The sequence below is a fragment of the Fonsecaea nubica genome, assembly GCF_001646965.1.
Source record: "Fonsecaea nubica strain CBS 269.64 chromosome Unknown Scaff12, whole genome shotgun sequence".
Classification (NCBI taxonomy): Eukaryota; Fungi; Ascomycota; class Eurotiomycetes; order Chaetothyriales; family Herpotrichiellaceae; genus Fonsecaea; species Fonsecaea nubica.
This window is the reverse complement of record NW_019173685.1, coordinates 223,061-249,653: the sequence shown is the minus strand read 5'-3', so window position 1 is coordinate 249,653 and position 26,593 is coordinate 223,061. Positions and strand designations below refer to the sequence as shown.

General features: G+C 52.5%; 11 protein-coding genes across 11 annotated transcripts; 4 read left to right on the top strand and 7 right to left on the bottom strand.

Annotated features, from left to right (window-relative positions):
- Positions 1 to 216: 216 nt before the first annotated feature.
- AYO20_02767 (hypothetical protein) lies at positions 217 to 1,569 on the bottom strand (the record flags this gene model as incomplete). Its single annotated transcript, XM_022641071.1, has 1 exon — positions 217 to 1,569. One exon carries the CDS (start codon positions 1,567 to 1,569, stop codon positions 217 to 219), a length of 1,353 nt encoding a protein of 450 aa, XP_022502946.1.
- Positions 1,570 to 2,122: 553 nt separating this feature from the next.
- Positions 2,123 to 2,769, bottom strand: AYO20_02766 (hypothetical protein; the record flags this gene model as incomplete). The annotated part of the gene is made up of 2 exons (XM_022641070.1): positions 2,123 to 2,337; positions 2,394 to 2,769. The coding sequence occupies 2 exons, from the start codon at positions 2,767 to 2,769 to the stop codon at positions 2,123 to 2,125; spliced, it is 591 nt and encodes a 196-aa protein (XP_022502945.1).
- A 445-nt stretch (positions 2,770 to 3,214) lies between these two features.
- Positions 3,215 to 3,916, bottom strand: AYO20_02765 (hypothetical protein; the record flags this gene model as incomplete). The annotated part of the gene is made up of 1 exon (XM_022641069.1): positions 3,215 to 3,916. The coding sequence occupies one exon, from the start codon at positions 3,914 to 3,916 to the stop codon at positions 3,215 to 3,217; it is 702 nt and encodes a 233-aa protein (XP_022502944.1).
- Positions 3,917 to 5,423: 1,507 nt separating this feature from the next.
- On the top strand, positions 5,424 to 6,374 carry AYO20_02764 (hypothetical protein; the record flags this gene model as incomplete). Its single annotated transcript, XM_022641068.1, has 1 exon — positions 5,424 to 6,374. The coding sequence occupies one exon, from the start codon at positions 5,424 to 5,426 to the stop codon at positions 6,372 to 6,374; it is 951 nt and encodes a 316-aa protein (XP_022502943.1).
- A 1,920-nt stretch (positions 6,375 to 8,294) lies between these two features.
- On the top strand, positions 8,295 to 10,775 carry AYO20_02763 (hypothetical protein; the record flags this gene model as incomplete). The annotated part of the gene is made up of 1 exon (XM_022641067.1): positions 8,295 to 10,775. One exon carries the CDS (start codon positions 8,295 to 8,297, stop codon positions 10,773 to 10,775), a length of 2,481 nt encoding a protein of 826 aa, XP_022502942.1.
- A 2,078-nt stretch (positions 10,776 to 12,853) lies between these two features.
- Positions 12,854 to 14,344, bottom strand: AYO20_02762 (hypothetical protein; the record flags this gene model as incomplete). The annotated part of the gene is made up of 3 exons (XM_022641066.1): positions 12,854 to 13,854; positions 13,920 to 13,991; positions 14,281 to 14,344. The coding sequence occupies 3 exons, from the start codon at positions 14,342 to 14,344 to the stop codon at positions 12,854 to 12,856; spliced, it is 1,137 nt and encodes a 378-aa protein (XP_022502941.1).
- A 1,352-nt stretch (positions 14,345 to 15,696) lies between these two features.
- On the bottom strand, positions 15,697 to 17,810 carry AYO20_02761 (hypothetical protein; the record flags this gene model as incomplete). The annotated part of the gene is made up of 4 exons (XM_022641065.1): positions 15,697 to 16,776; positions 16,839 to 17,467; positions 17,529 to 17,612; positions 17,663 to 17,810. The coding sequence occupies 4 exons, from the start codon at positions 17,808 to 17,810 to the stop codon at positions 15,697 to 15,699; spliced, it is 1,941 nt and encodes a 646-aa protein (XP_022502940.1).
- A 1,462-nt stretch (positions 17,811 to 19,272) lies between these two features.
- Positions 19,273 to 20,833, bottom strand: AYO20_02760 (hypothetical protein; the record flags this gene model as incomplete). The annotated part of the gene is made up of 2 exons (XM_022641064.1): positions 19,273 to 19,509; positions 19,607 to 20,833. The coding sequence occupies 2 exons, from the start codon at positions 20,831 to 20,833 to the stop codon at positions 19,273 to 19,275; spliced, it is 1,464 nt and encodes a 487-aa protein (XP_022502939.1).
- A 458-nt stretch (positions 20,834 to 21,291) lies between these two features.
- Positions 21,292 to 21,948, top strand: AYO20_02759 (hypothetical protein; the record flags this gene model as incomplete). Its single annotated transcript, XM_022641063.1, has 1 exon — positions 21,292 to 21,948. One exon carries the CDS (start codon positions 21,292 to 21,294, stop codon positions 21,946 to 21,948), a length of 657 nt encoding a protein of 218 aa, XP_022502938.1.
- A 223-nt stretch (positions 21,949 to 22,171) lies between these two features.
- AYO20_02758 (nucleoside diphosphate kinase) lies at positions 22,172 to 22,920 on the bottom strand (the record flags this gene model as incomplete). Its single annotated transcript, XM_022641062.1, has 6 exons — positions 22,172 to 22,371; positions 22,426 to 22,491; positions 22,548 to 22,651; positions 22,717 to 22,760; positions 22,818 to 22,848; positions 22,901 to 22,920. 6 exons carry the CDS (start codon positions 22,918 to 22,920, stop codon positions 22,172 to 22,174), a joined length of 465 nt encoding a protein of 154 aa, XP_022502937.1.
- A 506-nt stretch (positions 22,921 to 23,426) lies between these two features.
- AYO20_02757 (hypothetical protein) lies at positions 23,427 to 26,297 on the top strand (the record flags this gene model as incomplete). Its single annotated transcript, XM_022641061.1, has 1 exon — positions 23,427 to 26,297. The coding sequence occupies one exon, from the start codon at positions 23,427 to 23,429 to the stop codon at positions 26,295 to 26,297; it is 2,871 nt and encodes a 956-aa protein (XP_022502936.1).
- Between the last annotated feature and the right edge of the window lie 296 nt (positions 26,298 to 26,593).

Here is a 26,593-nt window from a genome sequence, read left to right as displayed (position 1 = left end):
GCGGTTGGTGTCTGTTATTGATATGATACGAGAAAACGAATTTCCCTATCCTGTGAGAACGGAACTCGGTATTGTTGTAATACTACAGAGACTCTGTACTTGCATGTTACTTGGTCATGAAGATACTTGTGCAACTCACTTCAATCCTGTCATTGTCACTCCCTATGCTCTACCCACACTACATTGTACCATTTACACCTCCTTTCCGGCCAACCATTACTCAGAACCGGCTGCGGGATTGGGCGGCATTCTGAGGATGATCATGAACCGCTTTTTCTTCGCTGGAGGAGGAGGAGCCGCACCGTCTTCACCGCTGTCAACTTCTTTCGCCTCATCAGCCTCATCCCTCTTTCTCTTGGCTGCAGCTCGCGTTTCTCGCCTCGGAGTTCCCGCAACGGGTGGAGGCTTCGCTGCTCGACGACGTCTTGGTGTACCTGTAGTAGCTGCCCGCTTCGCCGGCGCACTCGAGCTACTCGCACCTGCCCGACCTTTGCCCTTTTTGCCTTTTGGCCCAGGCTTGGGCTTCGGCTTCACACCAGGCTCCGCAGCGTCTTGCTGCTCCTTTTGCGCCGCGGCAATCACATCGTCCCACTTTCTTTTGGCGGGGGGAGCTGCATTCGGGTCCGGTTTGTACTTCTTCATGTCATGTTTCAAGCCGTCGGGACTTGTCCAGTAGTGCAAATTGGGATCGAGTTCTGCCTGGCTGTTGTTCGTGTACGTTTCAGCCCTGGGCGGAGAAGAAGGTGGATTGCGACGCTCATGGTGTATGATGCGACGCTCTTGACCCGACGCAGTGCGATACAGGGTGTAATCAGCTGGATCGGCAATGTAGTTCAGGTCTCGTTGCACGCGTTCTCCAGTGCTATCGCTCTCTATTGGGCCAGGTCCTTCATTGGCCTGCACGACTTCCAGCAGAAGCTGCAGGCGTCTTTGGATCAAGCGCTCTCGGTTCTCTGCAGGGACTTCTTCGTCTTCTGATCCCACTGCATTCTCATCTTGAGCGTCTGCTGGACCCAGCTGGGAATTAGAATCCTCACCTTGCTCATTGGAAGGAAGATCGCCATTCTCATTCTCAGAAAGTCCGTGGTGCTGCTCACCTACCGGATGTGCTTCTGTGGGCTGGTTCTTTATGTTCTCGGTTCTGTCTCGGACTTCATCCACTGGAGTAGCAGAGAGAACTGGAGGTTGCTGATACAGAGATCCGCGGTCAAATATTTCTGTTTCTCGGTTAGTTTCTCCTCCTTGAAGATTTGATGTTGATGGCAGAGGAGCTAGTACCTCGTGACGAAGGCTCAGGAGGATTTCCGCAGCCTCTAGTGTTCTGGGGCTGTGGCCAGAAACTTCATTTGCAGCGGCAGCAGGATTGCTCTCTGCAACTTTTTCAACATCTCTCATATCTGACTCGGCAACTTGCTGTTCTCGCTCTAGCCGGTCATTCGCTCTTTGAACTCTAGCTTGTTCATGGAACTCCGAGAGTCTTCTTGTGGCTTCGTTGGCGAGATAATCGAGGGGGGTAGGACCAGAGTTATCCTGCGTCGCAGGTGCCTGGTCTCCAGCGGGAGGATTCATTTCTGTTTCAAGTTGGCACTTTGGAATGGAAGTGCGTAAAGGGATGGGTGGATTCGGGAGTCGAGGTCTGGAGAAGCAGGTAAGGAGAGCGGTGTGTTCTGAGAACTTGGTTTTGAACTTTTGGGACGGAGATATATTGAAAATACTCTTGTTTCGAAATATCCTCAATCGAGATATGTCGAGTTTTCCGGTATGGAGAAGGTTTCTGCAAAGGTGTGTCAATGCTGGGTTAATGTAGTACGACATATCTCGACTTCTCCATTGAAAACCCATTGACAGTGTCTATCTCTTGTTTGACACAATGCCACATTGTTTCTATACAATGAACGGCAGCCCTAAAATAACTTTCCTTTCCTCAAATGAGAACAGAGATCTTTGTATAGAGGTTTGTTAGGCTTTGTCTTCGAGATTGGAAGCGCTGTTTGAAAGGCCGTTTGTGTGGATCAAGCTTGCCTCGGTGTAGGCGGTGCATACATCCGTTGTTCACGGGGCTCATGCCATGCTGTTGCTTTGCGTGTCTGCTCCTCACATGTTTTCTGTAGCATTGAGTTGGTCAAGGATTCGGAAAAGGAGGAGCTTGGCCAGGTAGAGCCAGGCCACCTATTCGGAACCAATTGAGTCCCCAAGTCATGGCCAATTCCTCAAGACACGTCTCGAGGTTTTGTTGAACGTCGATCAGCCGGTCAACCGGGTCTATGACTACCGGCCTGATGTCTGGCCGGTAGACCTTGACGGAATAGAATTCGAGTAAGCTTCGTACCCAGTCAGCTATTTTCACACATCAGGGAGCAAGCTCTGGTAACAACAGGAGATAGGCTACTTACGGTGGAATTGAAGTTCCTTGAACTCGAGCACAGTCCGCGGAAAGTGACGATGAACCGCCCAAAGCTCATCATCTCGGATATGCATCGTCGGGTCTTTGTCATCCTTTGTTGGCTTTGCACCTTTTCTTTCCAGGAGACGTTTCCTTTGTGCTTCGACGGCGGCTCTGGCTTCTGGCGTAGGTGCAGAAATGGGGCAGATTGCGTGGTACGGTCTCCATATTAAACCATTCTTTATCCGTGCGTCTTGGTTCTTGAGTCTGTCTTCAATTATGGCAAGGCGAACACCCAGACCTAGTGTAGATCGGTTGCCCTCACGCTGAATAAGTTCGTTTTGGATGACTTGAAAGATGTTGAGGCCCAGCTCGGCAGTCTCCATATTGTATGAAGGGCCGCGGAAATGTAGCGTGGCAGCAGAGGACTTACAAGAGGGAGAGCGGACCGTTAGAGATTTGCTGTTTATGGACGACAAGGAGAATTTAACGGTCAAAACGGTGGGAAGAAGAAGAGCAAGAAGCCGTGCAGCGTGGAAGCTTCGGATCCATTGATGGTTGTCACATTGTCACATTGTAACATTGGCACACGTCATGGGGAAATGGCCGGAGCTCAGCCTTGCGCTTCACGATTCCCCTTATCATTGATTGTCTGTCTCAACGAAAGGGAAGATGGATGAGGACAACACACTAGGTCCAGTGAATTCAGTCATCCATGTCAAGCTTAGATCTAGTGCAGACTTTTACTTTGTTATCGAATGTTGAATTCAAGCTATCCCAAAGGCCACTAGCATCTGCATCGCTCAAGTGGTTCAAGGCATGCGTCTTCTGCTATGCCTTTGTCCTCAACTCCTCCGGAGTATCTTCCTGGTTATCCCACCTGCCACTCTTGAACGCATCCAACTGCTTGATCTCCTCCCAGATCCTCCAGATGTGCGGGAATTGGCCTTGCACATCCACGCCAAACCTGAGGGCTCCGTCTATGGCGGGCGCAAGGGCACAGTCGGCCATGGTCACTGTATCACCGACACTATACTTGCCACCATAGGCACTGACCAGTCCTTCATATGCGCGAAATCCCAAGGTCATGAAATGCTGTTGCCATTCCTTGGTCTCGATATTGTGAGGTTTGATGAAATTCAACACTCGCAAATTCGTAACAGGTTGAATATCGCAAGCAACGACGTTCACCAGCTCTCTCACCCGGGCTCTTCCCACAACATCATCCGGGCCCGGTAGCAGCTGCACCCCATTCGCATGTTCGACTTCCTCCAGGAATTCCAGGATGGCAACCGACTGTCTGATTCTGGTGATTTCGTTGCCCGTTTCTAAGTCGCTCACAACCAAAGTAGGCACAGACTCACTTGGGTTCAACGCTGTGTAGTTCTTGTCATGCTGCTCGCCTTTGACCAAGTGGATATATTTGTAATCAAGCGGAACGTTCTTTAGATTGGCCGCAATGCGAACCCGGGCCGAGCAGGAGCTGCGGAAGTAGCTGTACAAGGTATACTTGTACGTCGATTTCTCGACCATCTTGGCCTCAAGGGTTGCGCTTTGTGCTTGAGTGTCGTCGAGGGACGAGTGCGGGCCGGACAGAATTGCTCCGTCTTCTTCCCAGTGTTCCCTGGTCCTGATCAGAAGCTAGCCTGTCAGACTGATGCGGCCACTAGTGAATCTAGGGTTGGGATCTGCTTTAGCGAGATGCAAGATGGAGGAGGTGAGATGGAAGGATGAAACGGGTTGTCTCTTCCGGCCCCTGTCTCTGATGTTGTAACGGTCGTAGTTCGGCCACTGCAATTCCCAAGCCTTGTCCGGGCTGTTAAACGTTTTGCCGGCCAGTGAAGATGGAGGGATCACGGACCAAGCAGGCGGCCAACGCAGTCGACGAGAACTGATGCCCGTTTTAAAAGAAGTTCCGAGACAATGCCAACATCAAGTTGCTGAGATTCCTCGTGCTGCATCTGACCATTCCGAGCTGTTTATAAAACAAGTGCGGAAACCCCGCAAATCAGCAGCGGAGCTCATTCCGAAGATGCATGCGAGCCGCCCCACTGGAGGTTCAGAGGGATCATCACGAATGACCGAGCGAGGGCCGGGGCAAGGGAGTCGAGGCCACATCCTCAGTCTAGTGAGGTAGGGGTGAGATTGCGGCTGGTAGATGACCACGAGTGCCACGGCACGAATGGCTCGGGCGTGTTTGATGTTTGATGTTTTTGCGGGGGAGGGGTCAATAAAACCTTGCTGTATGCATCTCGACATTTAGTTCACCCCTCTTTGGTACGAGGGTGATGCCGCTCTATACTCAAACCTTTGGAACCCATTGACCTTCTCAACATGGTCTACACAAATCTTGTCGATGAAACCCCTTTTAAACTATTAGAACATTCTCGTGAGTCGGATGTCATTCGGCATACTCTGGGAGTGAACAAAGCGGTCAAACTCTCAGATCGCAAAATAGTCTTCATATGGAAGCCCTGAAAAGGCCTTGGATCGTCTGGCTTCATTCCAGAGAGACTTGCCAGGACCAATATTTCCGAGCGATCCACGGGGGATATTGTGGGAAGACAGTGCCCCTAATGACTACAACAAAATTCAAGGTCAATGCCGGAGATACGATGGCCAGATCATCCGAGCAGAATCGACGCAACTTGATCATTTACTTGGAGATGGCTCTACAATCTTGTGATTCTTAATCAGTATTTCTGTTTTAGAGCGCATAGAGACGCTATAATGGGTCTTGATGTAGTGGAGAGTGTTGCAAACGGGGCAGCAAAGCCGTTTATAGACTGAGGGGACGACACAGACAAGGAAGGGTTGAGGTACATTGATCATGATGGTAGGGGGGTGGTGGTTAAAAGCGGCGTTATACAGGTACGCTCCGTGTCGCTATGACGACGTGAAACGATGCGGGCGGGCGCGGGGTGAAGCATCGGCTGCGCTCAGATCTTCAACCTCCCGCATCTCCATCCATCCTGGCTGCAGGAAGTTGACAGCCCTTGTGCGATAGCGTCCCGACCTCTCATTCTCGTATTCTGCCAACATGGCAACCCGCGCCATTCGCATTGGCTTCGTGCCCGAACACTACCTCCTCCCGCTTCACTTCAGCAACAAGAACAACCTTTTCCCCTCCTCGCTCCAGGTCCATCTCGTCCCGTTCCCTTCGGGGACCGGCCACATGATAACTTCCCTGCGCTCCAAGGAGATCGACATCGCAATTGGTCTAACTGAAGGCTGGGTCGCTGGGCTTCTGAACCCCTCTGTCCAGAACCAATCATTACAAGAGAAGGGATATTCCATTGTCGGGTCATGGGTGTCTACTCCACTTCGATGGGCCATTGTCACCGGGCGCAACCGAGACGATATCTCGTCTGTGGATGATCTGAGACAACATCGACGAGTAGGCGTGAGTAGGATTGGCAGTGGGAGTCACATCATGGCTTTCGTTCTCGCCCAGCAGGAAGGGTGGCTTCAGCACACCAAGGATCAAAAATCGGAGGGGCTTACCCTCGTGCCACTGGGGCCGTTCAAGGATCTTCGCGACGGCGTGACAGGGAACACGGCCGACTTCTTTATGTGGGAGCATTTCACTACGAAACCCTATTTCCACGGGGATGACACGCCTTTGAAGAAGATTGGGGAGATCTACACGCCCTGGCCCAGCTGGCATATTGCTGCGTCGACTGACGCATTCCCCGACCCACGCTCAGACGAGACCCTGAAGCAGATCTTCGAGGCTCTGGACGCGGGAATTAAGATGTTCAATGAGGATCCGGATGCGGGAATCAAAATGCTTGGGACAGGTGAGGCGGGTTGCCACTATTCCGAGGAAGATGGGAGGGAGTGGTTGAAAGATGTGAAATTCGTGCAGGGGACGAGAGGGGTAGATGCAGGGGTCATGGGAGGTGTCGTAGATGTTCTCAAGACGGCTAATGTCATTGACTCCACGGTAGATATCCGAGAGGGTGACGGAGTCATTGGAATTGCAAGGTAGGGGGCAGCAAAAAGGCAAAAACTTGTGAGCAAGTTCGATGCTAGATCTGGACCTGGTAGGGCATGTACAAGTACCAAAAGAATTTATACACCAACCCGAATAACCACGGTCTACGGTATGTGTCGGACTACGAGCGTGCCTGAGTCGCCTATTATGAGTGTCAGCGGCTCCATGAGAGAGATCCGTCCACCCCGTCATGATTAGGACCAAGGCTGGCTGGTGCTCCCACTAGTGCCTTTTCCTGCCTTCCTCCTGCGTTCCGTGAAGGGAAGCAGTGGGATACAGAGGGGAGTCATCGAGACCGTCTTGGCCTGTGTGCATGTCCGACTTCAGCCGATTGATGCGGCCTCTTGGATGCAGCTATTGTCCTGCGGGTTTAGGCGATTGTTTCCATTCGGGCGTGGTAATATGCCCGAATGACCATTCCATTTCCAGCCTGAGCACTAACTACACGTTTTCTTTTCTACTGAGTGCCAGATGGATAATTCCCAGATCGATCGATGAGCGACCATGACCTCAGGCAAATATTCTTGATGACCGAAGACTGAAAGCGGAGGGCGCAGGTAAGACAGATGTCGGTCGAGCCAGGTCCATGTTCGCCGTCGCACCACTTTAACGGCCGAAGGGAGGGGAAGATGCAGGACTTTGAGAATATCTGGATATGCGGGAAACGCGACAACTTGGTATTCGGTGCTTTCCGCACGTAGATGATGTAAACACAGACAAAACTGCACATGGGAGAAGTGAAAACACTTGGTTGATAAGTCAAGTTCAGCTGCCTGGAGGAAGAAAGAAACCCCAGACGGATAGGGATCAGTGATCGCAGGCACCACAGGCACCTCGGCGAGGGCAAAAGAGTGTTACTCAGCCGACGTCATGCTTGGGACTGGCCGGTCTGACGCAGAGGAGTAGTACGTACACCGCTCGAGGTGCAGAGGTGTCAATGCCATTTTCCTGTCTGACACAATCATTGCCTCGAGGTGGTCGAGGGCGTGAGGTTTCATTGCGTGATTTTCAGGCGTCACATCCGGGGCGGGAGCTTTAACCAGCCTGATGGTTGAAGAGGTCGAGTGAGTGCCTGGGAGCTCCGTTAGGGGCCCTTGAACTACGAGTACGAGTCCCTTGGACTCCTTGACTTGGCTACCACCCGCGCTACTGTCCGCGACCCTTTTCCCTTTCTTGCTCCTCCTTGACCCTGACCTTGACTGACTGACTTTTCGCTTCATTTTTCTTTTCCTCTTCAACAGCAAAACAAAAGTAATCAAAAGACAAACTGCTTATTTCCCCCTCGATTTCCCACCTCCCAAGCCTGATGTTACTAAACTTCTGGGCCAGCCACGCAGCCCTTCCATCAGCCTCCTTCTGCTGTTCTGATTCGTCTTCTTTCCACCTCTTCCCACCATCTATTTCTTCTCATATTCGCTATTTCTCTCTAGCTAGCTGCTGCCCTTCGGCTCTCGCGCGACCTCGAGTTCCTCCCCACTCCCGCCATCCCAATCTCGCCCTCACAATTTTCCACCCTAGCTTTTTCTCGCCCAACGACCACAGATCAACGCCCGCATTTCTTGCTAATTAGTACTTGTTGACCTTGTCTTCTGTCGATCGTCAGTGTCGCTGCCACTGTTGCTACTAATTCTCATTATCGCCGGCCACCTGCGACTCTTCCTGCCCCTCCCTCCCGATAACACATCACACACCGCATATCCGGCCTCACACCCACATGCGCGCACTTCTGCCACTTTCGCAGACAACATCATTGATCTAGTCCTGTCCATATCCCAATCTTCGGCCATCGACCCAGGCCGAGCCTTTCTGTGACCATCAATCAGCGCAACGGCCATGGCGGCGCAAAATCCCATCTTGCAGTAGAGCATCATCGTCTTTCAGCTTTAATCTCGGTCCATTTCGACGCCAGCTAAAATGACTCCACGATCGACTGTCAGCAATAATCCGTCCCCCAGCGTCGGCCAGCCCACGCCTCCCGCGGTGCCTTCGTCGACGTCCGGAACTGCCGTCACCAATGAGTCGGACAGCGATGCTCACCCTGAAGAGCGTCCAACTCACACCTCAGAGATTGGCACTCTGAAAAAGCTCGGTAATCATGGCACTGCTTGGCTGGGCAGTTCTTCCGGCGTGTATTTCGTCAACACCGTGCGGCGAGCCTTTTCTGCAGCCTTTGCGTCTTCGAATCTAGGAGGCGCAAACCCCGTCCCCGCGAGCGAAGACATTCTCACTGGTGAGGACGCCGAGGGTCGTTCGTACAATGGTCCACTGTATGAGGGCCCAAGTTCTTCCGATCAGTTTTTTCAGACGCTGGCCTCGGCTCTGGGTAAGCCCCCGGCAAAGAAGATCGCCATCGAATTGGTCACCTCTTTCTTTACCGTCTGGCACCCGCTTTTCCCCTTTCTCCACGGACCTAGTTTTATCAAAGACATGGAGACGATATATGCGTCACAGCGCCGTCCTTCGAAACCGACCAAGGACAGTCCCGCTCACACGGACCTGCGGAAGTTACTGACATTTCAGTTGATTATCAATATCGCCTCCCTGGATCGGAGTGATATTCATCTTCCCATGGAATCGCGCGTCAAGTCCACCGCCGATGTGTGTCGAGTGGCGGGGTGCTTGGCGATGGACCATGATCTGGCTACTATACAAGCCATCCTCGCTGCCGAACTCTACCTGACCGCAACCCTGGCTATTCGCCAGGCCAGCACGGTTGCTGGAATCATTATCAAACTAATCTATCATGCTGGCCTTCACCGATGTCCGCTGCGCTATGCCCAACTTTCTCTTGAAGAGTGTGAGATCCGCAAACGGATATTTTGGTCGGCATATGCTCTGGACCGACATTGCAATTTGAGTCTGGGCGATCCCAACGTGATACAAGACGATGACATTGATGTCTGTTTATCCGGTCCAGAGCTTCACAAGGCTCATGCACGAGATCTAATACCCAATCCCGAGGGGGACATGAGCATGCACATGCCACCTCCACGTGCGGTCCAGGATGACCCACGCGTGGCGCAGGCTGACAATGACGGACCTGAGGCTCAAGAGAAGCGACTACGAGAGGCTGCTCTGACTGCCTATGTGCAATGGGGCAAGTTGACAGGCCAGATCATCGAAGTTTTCCACAAAAGTATCAATCACCGTTTTCCCAAGCACGAACAAATTCTCCGTCTTACCAGTGATATTGAGACGTGGTGGAATGATCTTCCTGGGTTTCTAAGTGGAGAGGTCGAGGCTGGCCACGAGAGGACCAACCATGAATCGAGCGACGTGAACGCCCATCCAGCCGCGTCGGCAGCTAACGGCAATAATGGGGCTACAGGAAATGGCTCCGATTCGTCTCCTCTCCCTCCTCCACAGCAACACCTTGCAAGCTTTTTCAAGATCCTGTACCACCGGCTACTCCTTTTGGTGAATCGCCCTCGCCTTTCCCTGGACCAGTCAACCCCTGAATTCCAACACGGTCTCCAGGTGTGCATTCGAGCTTCGCGAGGGATTGTAGCTGGTCTGAGAGCGCATAAAAAACACGGCCAGTCCATGTTTCTGCCTGGTTTGCTGTCCGCAGCATGGATGTCTGGTCTCATTATTGCCTTTGCCTGCCAACTGGGCAAATACGCCAAAGCACGAGCACTGAGTGACATGCAAGCGTGCTTGCATCTGCTGGAAAGCATGAATATCAGATGGTACACGGTGCAAAATTGCCACAAGGTGCTGAGCCTCCTCCTCATCAACATCCAATCACGAAAAGCGTCGGTCAATGGGTTCCTGACCGTTCCTAAGCCGGATCAATCGCCGCAGAGTATGCCTGTCGAATTTGATCAGCCATCTCGAAAAAGGCCGCGCACCACCAGTGGCAACGAAGACGCAAGTCCGCGAAAGTCCTCCGTCGCCGAATCCACGACCAGTTCACCGATCCAAGGGTATACCTCGACTGCAGCTGGAAACAGTTCTCAGTCGCGGCCAAAGCCCCAAGCTTCGACGCCCAACAGCACGCAAACATGGACACCCTCCACCACGTTCGACCCCAGCAATCCCTCAGCACTCACCAACCCAACGGGGAGCCTCTCCACGTTTGACTTTTCGAATTGGGACCGCGGTCAACCGACCACACAGCCTCAATTCAATCCTGGTATTGGCAGCGCTGTATATGCTACTCCGCAGGACCTGGCGTTTGCGCAATCAACCATGAACATGAATCTCCCAGGGCAATCGGGGATTGGTGCTATGGGAGGTGACGGAAGCAACACGAACTTACAAGAGTACTCGGATCCCATGTTTTGGGGGAACATGGACTACAATGTTGCGGATATATTTGGATCTGCGACTTGGGAGAATATGACGGGGCCATTTGCTCCGGGTGGAGGCGTCAATAGCGCATGGGATATGTGAGCACTGGACATCTTGACGAGACATTTGTTGAGATGTGCCTTGATCTGGAAATCTGACGGCAACCCCAGGGACATATGCAAAAGTTGGGAGACGGGGATTGGATATTGTAACAATCAAACACGCCTTGGAGGATTTGATGAACTTGGGGGAATGGAGTGCTTGACTAGCCGCTGCTGCGTGCGGTCTTTATTGTTGGATAATATGGAGGAAACATTTCATCGCGACTGAACCAGTGGAGCCGGCGTTGGTGTGCAATGGAAACCCGAGGGTGCCTGCGTCTTGCGACGGTGACTGTATGATACCGAGTACCTTGTCAGGGTCGATATATTTGTTGACGGCGACCTTTTGATATCCTGAATCCGAGATTTGGTTGTCGCAGTATTTGGTCGTGTGAAACTCAACGTTGGAGCATCACTGTTTTCTTCATGCTACAACATACGAGTATGACTATGTCTCACACTCGACGTATCATCCCTTTATTATACTTCAGGGCTAAGGCTAGGGCGGGGCCCCTGGACTAGAGACGGTTTTGAACTGGGAGATATCTACCTCGTACCGAGTACCGAGTTCTGGATAACCTTACCTAGCAGTGTCTAGCTAGTTACTTGGTTAGTTAGTGGCCTAGGTAGTGAGCGGCCCATGGTGTGGGAATGATGATGTGATCAAACAGGCCTGGAAATTGGGTGGGGATACTAGGTACTTCGTATATACGCTAGAGACAGACATTCTCATACCGACACACAGAAACAAAACAGATATGCACGTAGACGGTAGACGCACATCTACACGATACCTCGTACCGCATGTCCTTGTTCCGACCTTTGCATCCCTTCATCTCACTTCGCTTCATTTCTCTACCAGAGTTCCTCTCTTCCTCGTTTCCCCATTATTACCACGCCCTCCATTGGCTTCTCTTACCACCCCGGTCCCGTTGGCGATTTACCCCTTTCCCGTTGACAAATCTTCCAGGCTGGACCTATGTACAGTATGCTTCCTCATCCTCTGGAGACGTGTAACCTGGAAATATCGAAATATTCGATCCTTCTTTCTACCTCTTACCTCATACCTTTCCGCCGTGCCGTAAAGTGCCGTACCGTAAGGTACTCGAACATGTCGAGCCTCGGGTACGTACGTGCGACATGTCTACTTGTGTGGTGGTCGGGCGCGGGAGGAGGAGGTCATCGCTGTGGTGGAGGCGGTGGCGGTGCTTAGGTGAGTCCGGAGGAGGGGGATCGTACGTAGAGAGACAGGTGAGTAAGTGAGTGAGTAAATAGCCGAGTCGAAGAACACAGGTATCTATCTGGTTTACCTTGCATGGTCAGCTGGTTGGCCACTTAGTCTGTTGATCTGCTGCCGATTCGTTCGTCAAAGGATACTGTAAGACTTTCTCCCTTAATTCATCCCCGGTTGTTTCGTACGTGTCAGGCAGGGGGTACCGTGGAGATATAACGTGATTGGCGATTCTCGGTAGACGAGCGTGACTGCGCGAGCGAGAGTGAGACCGAGAGAGACCGGGAAGGGGAACGGGAACGAGAACGCGACTGTTAAACAAGGACAAGGACAAGGACAGGACCCACTGACAAGTCCACCTCCGCGTCCATATCCAGATCCATCCAAGTTACAACGAACCGGGCCCCGTGCCTGTCGTTGCCCCTACCCCCGTCCTCGTCCCGCTCCCAAGCGCTTGCTGGAGTAGTGACTCGAAATAGACCTCGTCGATGACGGCGCCGAATCTGCAAAGAGTCGCGAAAAGACGAATTAATTGACCATCAAGGACTTGGAACGGGGGGAAAGAATATCGTGTGTCATCTATCACCATAGCCAGAGCGATAACCATCACCCATCACCGTTTTGTGGTGCCGCACCAGGCGAAACAATACACAGTACACAGGACACAGTACACGCTCTTGAAGGAAATCCAGACAGATAGATGGTGTTATCAGGTCCGCTTTATACAGTCTCTTTATTTGGTTTTCTTAGAAGAGATTTGGGGGCGCGGACTGGTTTGGCTTGCCAATAACACCCAGCAATGAAGGAGATGATCGGGCGGGAATAGGACGGGGAAAAAAGGGGGCTGCTCACCCATAACACTGGACCTCGGGCAACAACGTCGCCTTGAGCGCCTCGAGTCCGTCTCTGGTCAAGTCTCCAAAATTCGGATGCTGGCGAACCCTCTGCCACGCTTCTACCGGTGTGATCTCCCCGTCCAGGGAGAGCTTGTCCGAGAAGTCCAGCAACTTTTCCAATTCCACGGCTGGGACGCTCCATCTCGTTCCGCTGGGCAGGCCGGTCGCGGTCGTGACGTCTGGTGCTGTCGTGGGATGTTGTGCGGAGGTGGTGGTGCTTGGCCCACGCGCGGGCGAATGCCACATGATCGGCGACATGAGCATCAGTTCGTGGCCCGAGCCGTCGTCCGCGGCGGCGTGTGCGGCGTGGTGGCCCAGACAGACATGTTCCAGCGCAAGAACAAAGTCGACTCCCACCTGCGTCGCGCCGAGACCTTGCGGGTGCGGCATGGAGGTGGAAATCGGGGGTGGCGGCGGGAGACCAGAGCTCGTGGCCTGAGAGTAGATGCTGGGTGCGTGGAGACTGGTGGGAGCGTCGCTGATGGTCAAGCCCGAGAAGAGATCGCTGGAAGAACTGGTCGAGCCGGAATGGAGGGTGCCGTAGTGGGAGAGGTCGGACGAGGTTAATATATTCTGTGGTGCGACAAATCCCAACTCGGTCTCGGGCGGCAGGTGGGCACGAATGTGCTGCGTCCGGGAATCCGGAAAGCCGAGGAGTTCGATGGTGGCCTGGGGGCTCTGGATCTGGGGATCTGATGCCAAATCCAACGGCAGGGGGATCTTGTGATACTTGATCAGATCCTTGAGGCGGCGGATGGCGTGGCGACACGCTTGGAGTTGGGCCTCGTGCGCCGAATCGCGGGCTCGCAGTTTGGCCACTTCGGCTTCCAGCGTCTTGACATATGTGGCTTTTCGGTCTCGATGGGTTCTGTTATATGTCGGGATTCGTGTCAGATCATCTAAACACGTCATATATCCCGATAGCCACTGATGCATTGGTGTCGCTGCTGTCCCTGGAAGAATGGTGGTGCATGACAATCAAAATGGCCTCACCTCTGCGCTCGTCTGACTTGCTCACGTCTTCTCGCTTTGGCATCCGGCTCCGGATCACCCCCTTCGGCTGGTTTCGTCTTCTCGGCCGCTTTTGGTACTGGTGGTATTGGAAGAGATTAGTTACAATTAGTTTGGTGGTAGACAGTCCATGTTCGAGCTGCAGAGGGGACGATCGGGCATGTCAACGATGGAGAGCATAGCTAGTATGGCAGGCTAGCGTTTGAAACTCTGGTTTGATTCATTGATTCATGATCCATTGACATTGATCCAATCATCCAACGAGGTTGTGATCAACCGCCTCAGTTAGGTATGTGTGCAAGAGACACGCATCCATGCACACCCGACTGCCTGTTTCGGGAGCAAAGGAAGAAAAATTGAATACTCACGGGGCGACCGTCTTAGCTTCGCCAACCAATTCGGTGACGGCGACGACGACGATTTGTCCGACATTGTCGTGTTTGGCGGCGGAGCCGATCCTCAAGGAGGGGCAACCCCAAGTTTGAAACCAACAATAGCTCGAGACACCAACAGGACGACGACAAATCAAGAGGCGCGAGTGTCTCGCACGATCATGCCAGATTCCACAATCAAAATCACAACCACAACCACAATCACGCTCCTGAACGGGTAGCAGCCCAAAACGTATGAGGACGATCAGGACTTGTTCTCGTTGCCGTCTCAAGCCGCGCGGGTGTGGATGGAATGGAATAGTTGGTGTTGGTGGTCGTGGTGGTGGTGGTAATAATAGCGAAGAATATCTGGAGTGTGCAGAATTAGCCTCGATGTGATTATGGCATCATACAGAACATTGGGTCTGTGACGGGTTAGACTTGCCAGGTACAGAACTCTGTGCGTCTGTCTGTCAAACTGTCAAGCTGTTTAATATATTCCGAGACCAAAAATCACAAGGTCCTTCTCTCTGTCTGCAGAGCCAAGGGTCGGTCAGAAAAGAAAAAAGAGAGACTGTATCGGCTCTTTATACGAGTCGGGTAGAGCATACCGAGTACAAAATATATCATATCATACCATATCCCATTCCAGAAATTCATACCTCTTCCTGGTTGGTCGGTTGGTTCGTTACTAACTCGTATTATCAGGCCATCCACAAATCCATCGACCACCTACTCCTTTTGCTCTTCCTCTGTGCTAGCAACTTGGTATTTGGCACAATACTCTTGGGACGAAACTCAACTCCCCCAGCTTCAGGACCTGATTAGCTGCGAAAGAAGGCGAAAGTTGCGCGAAGTGGAAAGGCTCGATCGTTGGCGAATGTTGAGTCAGGTTTTTGCGTGGGGGCTCTTGTAAGCACCTAGTCCTTTTGCTGAGCCCTATGAGACCCTGTGATATCCGTTAGACGAGGCTTGTGAATAATAATACTACGAGGTTGGATTTTCGGTGCGTTCTGTCAGAACCTGGGACCCCCGGAGATGCAATTGGCACCGTGGCTCCGGCCTGATGGTTGGTTTGTTAGTAAGCTGTGTGGCCGCTTTAGCCGAGCGCGACCAAGTTCCGGTGGGAGTTGGAGAGGTGACTATAAAAGCAGCCCGAAAAGCCGATAGATCTGGCCGAGTTCTAACACGCTTATACACGGTCAGTTCCCCATATTCCATTTCCATCTCCATTTCCACTCTCGCTACCCAAGGTACTAATACCAAACGACCCGCGGCTGATCACTACGGGTAGAGAAGCGATACTGGGTTACACTATGCGGTGAGACGTGTCATGACCAGACCATGAACTAATTATACTATACGAGGTACTTTCATAACGTGCGTGATAACATGAACCGACAACCAGGAAACTCATCTCAAAGGCGCCTCGAGCTCATGAGTCCCTCCCAGACCAGTCGCTCTCGCCGTCGTCTCCGTCCCATCAGCCTCGTACCGCTCGTTTCCATCAGCTTCTTGCCTTTCAGTCCCATCAACCTCGTGCATCGCGTTTCCGTCAGCCTCGTATTTCCCCGTACTGCTGTCGACCTTGCGCAAGCTGATCCCGTCCGTCTCATGTGGACCGGGGTCCTTGCTCGCCTCGGGGGCGGCAGGGATGATCCTCTTCCTTCTTCTCCGCCGGAGGAACCAGAATCCGGCGACAAGGATAATCGCAAGGCCGGCGACACCACCCACCACGCCACCGGCGATCGCTCCGGCATGGGAATGGCTCGAATGTGATGACCCGGCTGTTGTGGCGGCACTGGTGGTGGCCGAAGCTGTCACCGAACCTGTGCGAGTAACACCCGAAGCTGTGCTGCTGCTACTGGAAGGAGTGCTCGAAACTTTGACGGCGTTGGCAAAGATCGAGGCTAGTGCGGTGTTCGTCCCAAACCCGGCACTGGGGGTCGTCACGGTCGCACCGCCACTTGCATGTCCGCCGATGATGCCGTACACTTGGCTGGGGATGGCATATAAGTTCGACGTCCCAGAAGACACCTGAGGCGGGGCTTCATAAGTCGATGTCCAATTCAGGTGTGTCATGTCGAACAATCTCAGACCAGATTGCTCTTGATCGCATGGCCATTCGTATCGCGACGGGATCGGCCATTTGATCGACTCAAGCATCCCGCCATATGTGACCAGATACCTATCCGCCACCACGCCACAGGCCGGGGCAGACCGCGGGACCGAGCTTGTGCTGACAGGAATCCAATGGAACGCCGGCAGCGTGAGGATCCAGATATCACCGAGCGCGTCGTCGCTGCTGGCTTGCAGTCCACCATATATGTAGATATTGTGGCTGCTGCCATCCGCCGCGCTCAGGGCGACAGAACAGAAGGAGCCACGTGGCGCAGGATACGTTCCCCCTTCGGCCGTGGTGTCTTGCTCAAACCACTCGTCTGCCCCCGAATCGTACATGAGAATTCGTCTCAAGCTCAAATATTGGGTGCTCTGCGTCGGTACGTGGGTCAATCAGGGGTTCAAGAGTCTCGCGACAACAGCAACGCACTCACAGGTCTTGTGTCACCTCCCAGGGCGACGGCTAGTCCACCCGTGTCTGACTCGGTCCCAGGGAGAAACACCAAGTTGCCACGTTCACTCCACTCTTCCACAAGGTCCGACGAGATAGTCTTGTTGGTCCAAGTCCAGTCAATGGTATCGAAGGACGCGATAAACTTTTCCCCAATTTGGTAAACTCCCGGGTCGAGAATGTAGACGTCGGTGTTGGGGTTCAGGCGCTTGTGCCCGGCAGCCCTGATGCCATTGTGGACGTAACCTATTGCACGACGTGAGTTCCACCCGTAATAGTTCCAAGAGAATGGCGATTCTATCGGCAGACCCGTCTGCGAATTATTCTGCAGTGCAGTGTCCACCGACCATTGGCCCGACTCGACGTCATAATAGTATATGCTTTGGCCCGACAGTTCGGCGAGGCTCCAGTCCGAGTCCACGAACGTTCCCTGGTCCGTGAGGTGATACCAGCATCCCTGCAAACCAGCCACAACATAGAGCTTCCGACCATCTTCCCAGAAGGCCCCCTCGTCAAAAGTTGGCACAAAATCGGGAAGAGGTTCGACCGTGATCAGAGATGGATCGGACAAATCGCGCGAGCTTGAAAAGTCCACAGTGCGAAGGTACCGGTCTGCAATAAATTCCATCACATCACTTCAAGGCCATTTGACGGGAGGAGGGCCAGGGCTCACTGAGTATCCACAAGGTATTTGTCGTGCCGTTTGACACGATGCTGACTCCTCCGTAGATATAGACTTTGTTGTCCACGGTCACGACTAGAATCTGATCAGTCTGTTTTTGACGAGTATCTTGGGCACGGGCTTACTTTTTCCATACCCTCGGTTACATGTGTTTAAAGGGTTCAGGGCATCAAGGTCGACCGTTAGCGAGACATTTTGCGCCACGGATTGGTGCAGCAGCAAGGTCGAGGTAGCCAGGAGGGCAATGGAATGAAGAAAAGACCCTGCCGCCATCTGGAGAAGCTGCTTGAGCTTTATTCGACCCGGAATCGTGGTACGAATCCCACAAAGACTGCGCGTTCCCAGCAGGACCTCGAAGTCGAGGCAACGTAGTAATTGAGAAGCCCACCTCTTTCACTAAACAGTGGCAGACCACCGTCTTTAATCTGTTACACCCCGCCTGAGCCTCGCCCGCAATGCTTGTACCGGGAAGGGTCGGACTCTGGAGTACTGCGTTCTTGCATTTTCCACCCCTCTAGTGCACAGTGTGCACAAACACAAACACCTCTGCAGCCAGTGACAATGGGAGGGCAACCAAGACAACCTGGCGAACCGCCGCAAGGCTAGTGACGGGCTAGGTACGCGACATCACGCCGGTTGACTGCCATCCAAGCCTCGAAACGGGCGCTGTTAAGCTAGTGCTGCCCAGGACTCAAGGCAGAATGCCTGCCCAAGGGTGATAAGACAAGGCATCTGAATGTAACTGCTACTTCACGACTAGCGAGGCAGCAAATCACGCCTCTACCTAGGATCAGTAGACATTTCGACCACTTGCCTCATGTCCAAGGGGGTCTTCGGTATTTGTCGATGTGCCCGATGTGCGACTCGCACAGGTTCGGGGGACATTCGTCCGGAGAGGGGATAGTGTTTTGATAGGCGTCGAAGCGGCGGCGCATTCCGTCTCTGCTCGTAACCGAAACGGCCAATCCACAGAAGCCAAGGCAGCGAGTCGGCAAGGCTTATTTCCTAGGAACATAACCTTACAGTAGAGATTGACCACGGGCGACAACTAACAATAAGACAGTAGAGTATGAGTACGAGTACCAAGCAAGCAGGCAAGGCAGGTTGTCATGAGGAGTTGTGTGACTGAATGCACGTGATTCTCCATGTCACCAGTATCTCATGATTGGTCGGCACAGCCACAGTTCACCATGGCTTAGTCGCGACTCAGTTCAATGCTCGAGTCTGGAAACGGATATGGACTTTGGTATATTGATACCGACCGTGCTATGTCTAATCCTCCAAGACTGCGCTCCATAAGGCTGAGCAGTCCCTAATACATTTCGTTATCCAATCTCATTGAAACGGTTGTCTCAAAAGGCTGAATGGGATGGACTCACGACGAAGTCAAACACCCAGCAGCAGCGATCGACCTGTGCCAAAGCATTCGTACATGTGTGACCCAAACCAAACAAGGCAGGAAATTGATGATCCCCAAGACCTAGAGGTGGTAGAAGCAGGCCACGGTAGCAGTCGCTTGGTGAGATCGGCGAAGTTTGCACGGGAGAACGAACTTCAATGACAGCGGGCCTTCTGTGAAAATTGAAATATATAGCAACCTTAACGCCTGGCGAGCAGTATTCATGAATGTGGTTGTCTTCTCTGCGGCACGGGAGAAGTCAGTGAAGAACAGCCTTACGACGTGTTCGCAGCCTGCATTGCCCGAGGGGAGTTCCGCCTGGACAGGTATGCGTATCTAGCGATGAGGCTGTCCCGGAATAAAGTGCCAGCTCGTATCCGAATCGATTTCCCACAGTCGAGGAGGGTCATCTTCTGTTGTCCACCGTGGCAAGGGACACTCTCCTTTGCCAGTGATGAACTCTTCTATCCTCGACCGCATTCCTGAATGAGCATAGGGGCCCTCGTATGAGTTCGTCGCAAAGCAACTTGTGAAATCCTCCTCACTGTGCGAGTGCCATTCACCGCAGTCCTCCTATAACATTGTCAGCCTGAACAAAATGGTTCCAAAATGGCAAGAGTCGTTGGCACAAAGGACCATCCAACTGCGCCAGGGTTTGGGGCCAACTTACATCGACATACCAGCTTCCAAGAAGCTGAACCTTCCCAAGATGTCTCCGGCGCAGATACTCGAGCAAATCTATCAATGACCCTGTCTCAAGTCGACAATCCTTCATCACCAATGAGTCAAGATTCCTGCCCTCGTCCAAAAAAGCTTTCAAGTCTGTCCAAGTACACCTGAAAAGACTGAGTGTCAGAGACTTGAGATGTGGGAGCCACAACCGAGGGAAGCGGTCGATGTTGGTCCTATCAAAAAGATCAAACGAATACTCGGCCTCGAGTCCAGCTGGGAATTCCAAGTCCAAGTGCTCCAGCTGCGAGGTTTGGTTCAACAACACCCTGAGGCTTTTTGCAGCCACATTCCTCCCGCCAAAATAGATTTGTCCAGTTCCACTACGAGAAAGCCAGTCACTATGGGGGAAGGAACTGATTTTCATGCGGAGTTTCTTCAGACCCTGAAAGGTTTCTTCCAGCACATGGGATCCATGAAGAGGACCCACGGCAAGAAGTTGCTGGGGGATGTCGATTGCAGTGAGGTCAGCCACTTCACATCCCGAAAGCTTCGCGGCCTGGAGGAAATTGACAAAGTGATCCAGGCAGTGTTGGCGACGATTTGCAACTCTGCGCCGCGGATCGGGATCATAGGGTTTGTCGTTTGCGTACTGTTCAGGATCGAACGCTTCGAGCTCTTCCAACCGGATTTGAGGCTCGGCCATGATCAGCTTGAATCGCAGGGCCGAGTTTGACTCCCCGAGCATGCCGATTACCCGCATGAGGACATTTCTCACACGGGGTTCAGCCATGGATGCTGCTTGTTGATCGAGATGCCAGCGGTACAGATCGTAACGACGAGCTAGGTCCGTGGTGAACCTGGCTTGAAGACGTTCATGAAACTGCGTGTAATCGTCCCTGGTGGCACCAACAAGGCTTCGCTCCCAGGCTCTCTGCTTGTCGTGATACACTTCGGCCTGCCAGTACCGATAGTCGGCGTATTCCAGCTGGATACCAGATTCGAAAGAGACACAACGTAGGCGGGAGGCTATCGAGGGTGTAGCTGCCAGTTGCTCCAGCTGGTAAAGTCTATGATGACTGGGGAAGAGACGAAACTCGAAGTCACGGAAGAGATGCTCCTCGGCAATGGCACCAAATGCCTTGCAAGTCAGGCGGAACGAGCACAGGGAGTTTTGATCCAAGAACAGACAGAGATGGTCCACCAGTTCGGCAACGAGCTGATCCATGATGAGAGTACTTATTCCAAAATTCCGCGACTTGTGAAGCCCAAAGGGGCCAAAGGGGACAGCTGTGATGATTCTAAAGCGGATCGAACATATATATTGTGAATCGTTTCAGCCTGGTGCCAATGTTCCCGCTAGGAGTGAGTTCGTCGTGTTCAGCCTGTCCATCTACGCGGTCGCTTGCGTGGACATACCAGACATGTATCTGGGCTGCCTGCGAGATGTGGGTAGGACTATGGATGTCCCAGTGATGACAGGAGCGGCGTCTAAAAGGGTGAGAGAGCGATGAGAGCGACTTTACTGATAACAGTTGGAGATCTCAACATGAAGGGGCAGAGGGGTTACTACATATGATCCACCGTTTATTTTACGGTGGTGCATTCCCATCAACGAGGACGGCGCAGGGACAACATGAGTTGCTGGTTGCTGGGTTTTCTTCACTGCGACCTGGCATCCTCACGATGCTCAAGCACTCGCTTAGCAGGGCCGTCGGTCCTCGTACCCGAAATCCTCTTCTGCGGCGTTGGCTGTCCACCCCTAAAACAGACCCTCCTACATCACCGAAGCTCAAAGACGACCAAGCTGCCCTCAGAACCCGCTTCGATCGCTTCATTGAACGCACCCCGAGGTTCCTCCGACCGACAGTCACTGGCCTGCGACAGGCGCCAGTGTCACACATTACAGCCTTCATTATCCTTCATGAAATAACAGCGGTCATACCACTATTCGGGCTCGCAGGGGCTTTCCACTACTGGAACTGGCTCCCTCCCTACTTTGCTGAAGGGGCTTGGATCTCTGCAGGTGTGGAGAAGTTTGCGCGATATTTTCGGAAGAAAGGATGGATCACTGAAAAAGACGAGATCAGAGTCGAAGAGGAGACACAGAAGGGCAATGCACACAGTTTTGAAAGCCACAAAGAAACAGTCTCGCGGTGGTTCAATCGAGGAGAAAGCGCCACAAGATGGGTAGTCGAGTTCGCGACCGCGTACACCTTGGTGAAAATATTGTTACCTTTGCGCCTCCTCATTAGCGTTTGGGGTTCGCCATGGTTTGCACGGATCGCCATCATTCCGGTTGGGAATGCCACGAAAACACTGTTTCGAAGGTCAACGAAATGATACCTTGCTGTGACTTGATTATAGAGTGGTAGCCGGCGTGACACTGAATAAACAACAGAACGCTGTATGCAATCATCATTTTGTGTCATTTCTCAACTCCGGTAAGTCTATCTCTTGATTTCGCTCGGGACTCATCACTGTCGCTGACATCGTTGTAGGCGCCTTATTCAAGTGGCCCAAGCTCGGAGTTACAGTTCGCGTGCGAGTTGATGAGACTGGTTGTTCATGCCTTCTCGTAGATCCAGTCATGCTGGGCAGACTTCCAGCTCTGGAGTTCCTCAGGCTTAAACCACAGTGCAATCTCCTTCTTTGCACTCTCAACACCGTCGGAGCCGTGGCAGACATTCCGGCCGACGTCGATAGCATAGTCACCTCGAATTGTTCCAGGGGCAGAAGCGAGAGGGTTGGTGGCACCGAGGATGGCTTGCACCCGCAGTCAGTATTATGCATCCTTCAACAAGGTCTTGGGCAACTTACATCGACCAGTCTTGCAAGCATCACGACCTTCCCAGACCATGGCTACGATCGGACCGCTCAACATGTCTGCGATATTCTATCAGCCGGCTCATTCGATGTCCACTTGTAGAGAGCCTTCATACAGCTAACGAGGCCCTTGAAGAAAGGCTTGTCCGAGAGGTCTTCGTAGTGCTTCTCGAGGTGCTCCTTGGAAGGGGACACCATCTTGATGGCAACCAACTTGTATCTTCACCGCTCTTTAGTCTCTGGCTCTTCTCTTTTTGGTTATTCAGTATGGAGATTTTCGCTCACCCGCGCTTCTCGAATCGGCTCAGGATGTCGCCAACAAGGCCACGCTGGTGAACATTGTCAATATCGAGACCATACTGATGCGAAGGACGGCTTTTTCTTACCTGAACGCCATCAGGCTTGACAGCAATGAAGCTGCTCAACGTTAGTGTTGGACCCGAGCCACAGGACAGTGTGGTGTGCTTACGTCTGTTCGCTAGAAGACATTTTGATGTGCACGTTTGAAAAGTTTGGCAAGATGCGTAGTTCTGAGGGTAGAGTGACTGAGAGAAAGGCAGTGTAGTGAACGGAAAAGAGAACTGGACAAAAATATTTGTTCCATCAAGTGGGGGAAAAAGTGGTGATGTTTGGAGGGGCAAGGCTTGTGGCTCCTTGGGTCAATGCAGGGGTCCGCTTAGTGAGAGGAACTCTAGGCGAAGCTAAACCAGTCCCAGGCACATCTCGGGCCTATTGACACTGGACACATTTACATGTTGCTGGCACAGTATCTCACGACCACGCCCAACCCTTGACTTGGATACTCAGGTACCTTTTGCGAGATTGGGCCCTTCAACAAGTCTCAGTCACAAGAATGGCTCGGTCTTCGAGGAGGTCGACGTCGTGGTCGATCTCATGCCTCTCCTTTCTCCTTTTGTTGTTCTTTGTTTCTCCCGCAGGCAAGTGTTTATATGCGAACCGGTTTGGTGAGACATACATGTTGACAGATCACAGTAATGGTCAAACACCACGACTTCAAGCGTTGTGACCAATCTGGCTTCTGTAAGAGAAATAGAGCTCTTGCGGATTCCATGACAGAGAAGGGCAACCCTGAATCCTCTCCTTACCAACTGGATGCGGCCTCGATCAAGTTCAAGGATGGCCGCATGGATGGCTCCGTTATCAAATCGCTGGCCGATGGTGACGCAGTCAAATTGCCCTTAACGATAACTTTCCTTGACCACGGAAACGTTCGTGTCACCGTCGACGAAGAAAAGAGGAGGAAAGGTGAGATTGAGCTGCGGCATGGCAGTGTCGCCAGGAAGGAGAGATACAATGAAGCCGCTGCCTGGGCCCTTACCGGAGGCGGTCTCCAACCTCAGACGACCGCTTCAATGAAAAAGGTATCGAAAGATGTGACAGAAGTATCGTGGGGAGCCAACGGCCACTTAAAGGCGGTTATCCGACACGCACCCTTTGGAATAGAGTTTTGGTCCGGTGAAGAGAAACATGTCGTGTTCAATGGACGAGGCTTCTTGAATGTTGAGCATTGGCGGCCCAAGGTTGAGAAACCTGCTGCGGATGAGAACAGTACCGAAGCACAGCCCATCGAAGCAACGGATGATGAAAGTACCTGGTGGGACGAGAGCTTCGGGGGTAATACTGACTCGAAGCCCAAGGGACCGGAAAGTGTCGCGGTGGACATCACCTTCCCTGGCTACGGACACGTGTACGGGCTCCCAGAGCACGCTGGGCCTTTGTCGTTGAAGGAAACCCGTGGTGGAGATGGGAACTACGACCAACCGTACCGGATGTACAACAGTGACGTTTTCGAATACGAGCTCGACTCTCCGATGACTTTGTACGGATCGATACCATTCATGCATGCTCATAAAAAGGACTCAACAGTTGGTATCTTCTGGCTGAACGCGGCTGAGACGTGGGTGGATATTGTCAAGTCGAAACACGACACGAACCCGCTCACCCTGGGCCTCACAGGCGGGGTCGTAGACACCCATACACACTGGATGTCTGAAAGCGGTCTGCTGGACGTGTTTGTCATGCTCGGTCCAACGCCTGGAGACGTTTCCAAGTCATTCGGGGAGCTGACCGGCTACACTGCAATGCCAGCATTGTTTGCCATTGCCTACCATCAATGCAGGTGGAACTACGTCAGCGACGAGGACGTGAAGGATGTTGATCGGAAGTTCGACAAATTCAACATCCCCTACGATGTCATTTGGCTTGATATTGAATATACAGACGATAAGAAGTATTTTACCTGGGATCCGTTGAACTTCCCAGATCCCATCTCGATGGAAAAGCAGCTTGATGAGACTGAGCGCAAGCTGGTTGTCATTATCGACCCACACATCAAGAACAAGGAGGGATACTTTGTCGTGGACGAACTCAAGAGTAAAGGTTTGGCGGTGAAGAACAAGGAGAACAACATTTTTGAGGGATGGTGTTGGCCTGGGAGCTCTCATTGGATCGATGCGTTCAATCCAGCAGCGAGGGCCTGGTGGAAATCACTATTTACGTTCGATCGATTCAAAGGCACACAATCAAATGTGTGGCTGTGGAATGACATGAATGAGCCATCCGTCTTTAATGGCCCGGAAATCACCATGCCGAGGGATAACCTACACCACGGCAACTGGGAGCACCGAGACCTACACAACCTCAATGGCATGACTTTTCACAACGCCACCTGGCACGCTCTCTTGGAACGCAAAAAGGGAGAGATTCGGCGGCCATTCGTGCTCACTCGATCGTTCTATGCAGGCTCGCAGAGATCTGCGGCAATGTGGACTGGTGATAACCAGGCCAACTGGGAACATCTTGCCGCATCGATTCCGATGATTCTCAACCAAGGGGTTGGCGGGTTTCCCTTTGCCGGGGCTGATGTCGGTGGATTCTTTGGTAACCCAAGCAAAGAACTGCAGACGAGATGGTATCAAGCTGGGGCTTTCTATCCGTTCATGCGTGGCCATGCACATATTGACACCCGGAGACGCGAGCCCTATATGCTTGGGGAGCCATACACCGGTATCATGACCCAGGCCTTGCGACTACGCTATTCACTCCTGCCGGCATGGTATACAGCATTCCATGAGGCCGCCACAGATGGACACCCTATCGTGCGAGCCCAGTATTTTGTTCATCCATCAGACGAACGAGGTTTTGGCATTGACGATCAGATGTACCTCGGCTCCACTGGCTTGTTGGTAAAACCCGTCACCGTCGAAGGAGGGGAGAGCGTGGACATCTACCTGTCGGATGACGAGAATTACTATGACTACTTTGACTTCACGATCTACGCTGGCGGTTCCAAGACGCACAAGGTCGATGCACCGTTGGACAAGATTCCGTTGCTCATGCAAGGTGGCCACATAATTCCCCGCAAAGACAGACCGAGAAAGAGCTCCGGGTTGATGAAGTGGGATCCATACACTCTTGTGGTTGTTCTGGATAAACATGGTGAGACAGCAGAGGGCACGCTGTACGTGGACGACGGAGAAACGTTTGAGTATCAGCAAGGGGCGTATATCCATCGCCAGTTCTCATTCGGGGATGGAGCTCTTCGCAGCCGCGACATTGGCACGAAAGGACCAAAGACTGCTGGGTATGTGAAGGCGATGAAGGAAGTCAAGATTGAGAAGATCATCGTGGTCAACGCGCCTGCTGCGTGGTCGTCAACCACAGAGCTCACCGTGTCAGAGGACGGGGTCAAGGGTGCCCGAAAGGTCGACATGAGTTATCATGCGGCGCAGGGGAACAAGGCCGCCTGGGCCGTGATCAGGAGTCCCGGAACGAGCATTGGCGTGGATTGGACTGTGCAGTTCCCCGAGAGCGCGAGCTCCTCCAGACCAAAGACTGAACTGTAAAAAGTCTGTGTAACACTACAATAAGAGATAGATGGAAGGCACAAATCCCATGGGAAATGAATGATTGACGTAAGGAAGTGATTGATTGATTGATTATTCAAACACAACACAGACATTATGCTATATATGTACGCAACTGACGGAGTCTCTATCACTTATGCACCACGTGCCATGTTACTTTGAGGAGGCACACCTCCATATCCAACCCCAGCCGGACGTAGATAGGCCACGTACAGTAGGAAGGTGCCCAATGAACTTGGACTAAACCAGTGCGTGCAGATGATTCTGGGTATAGA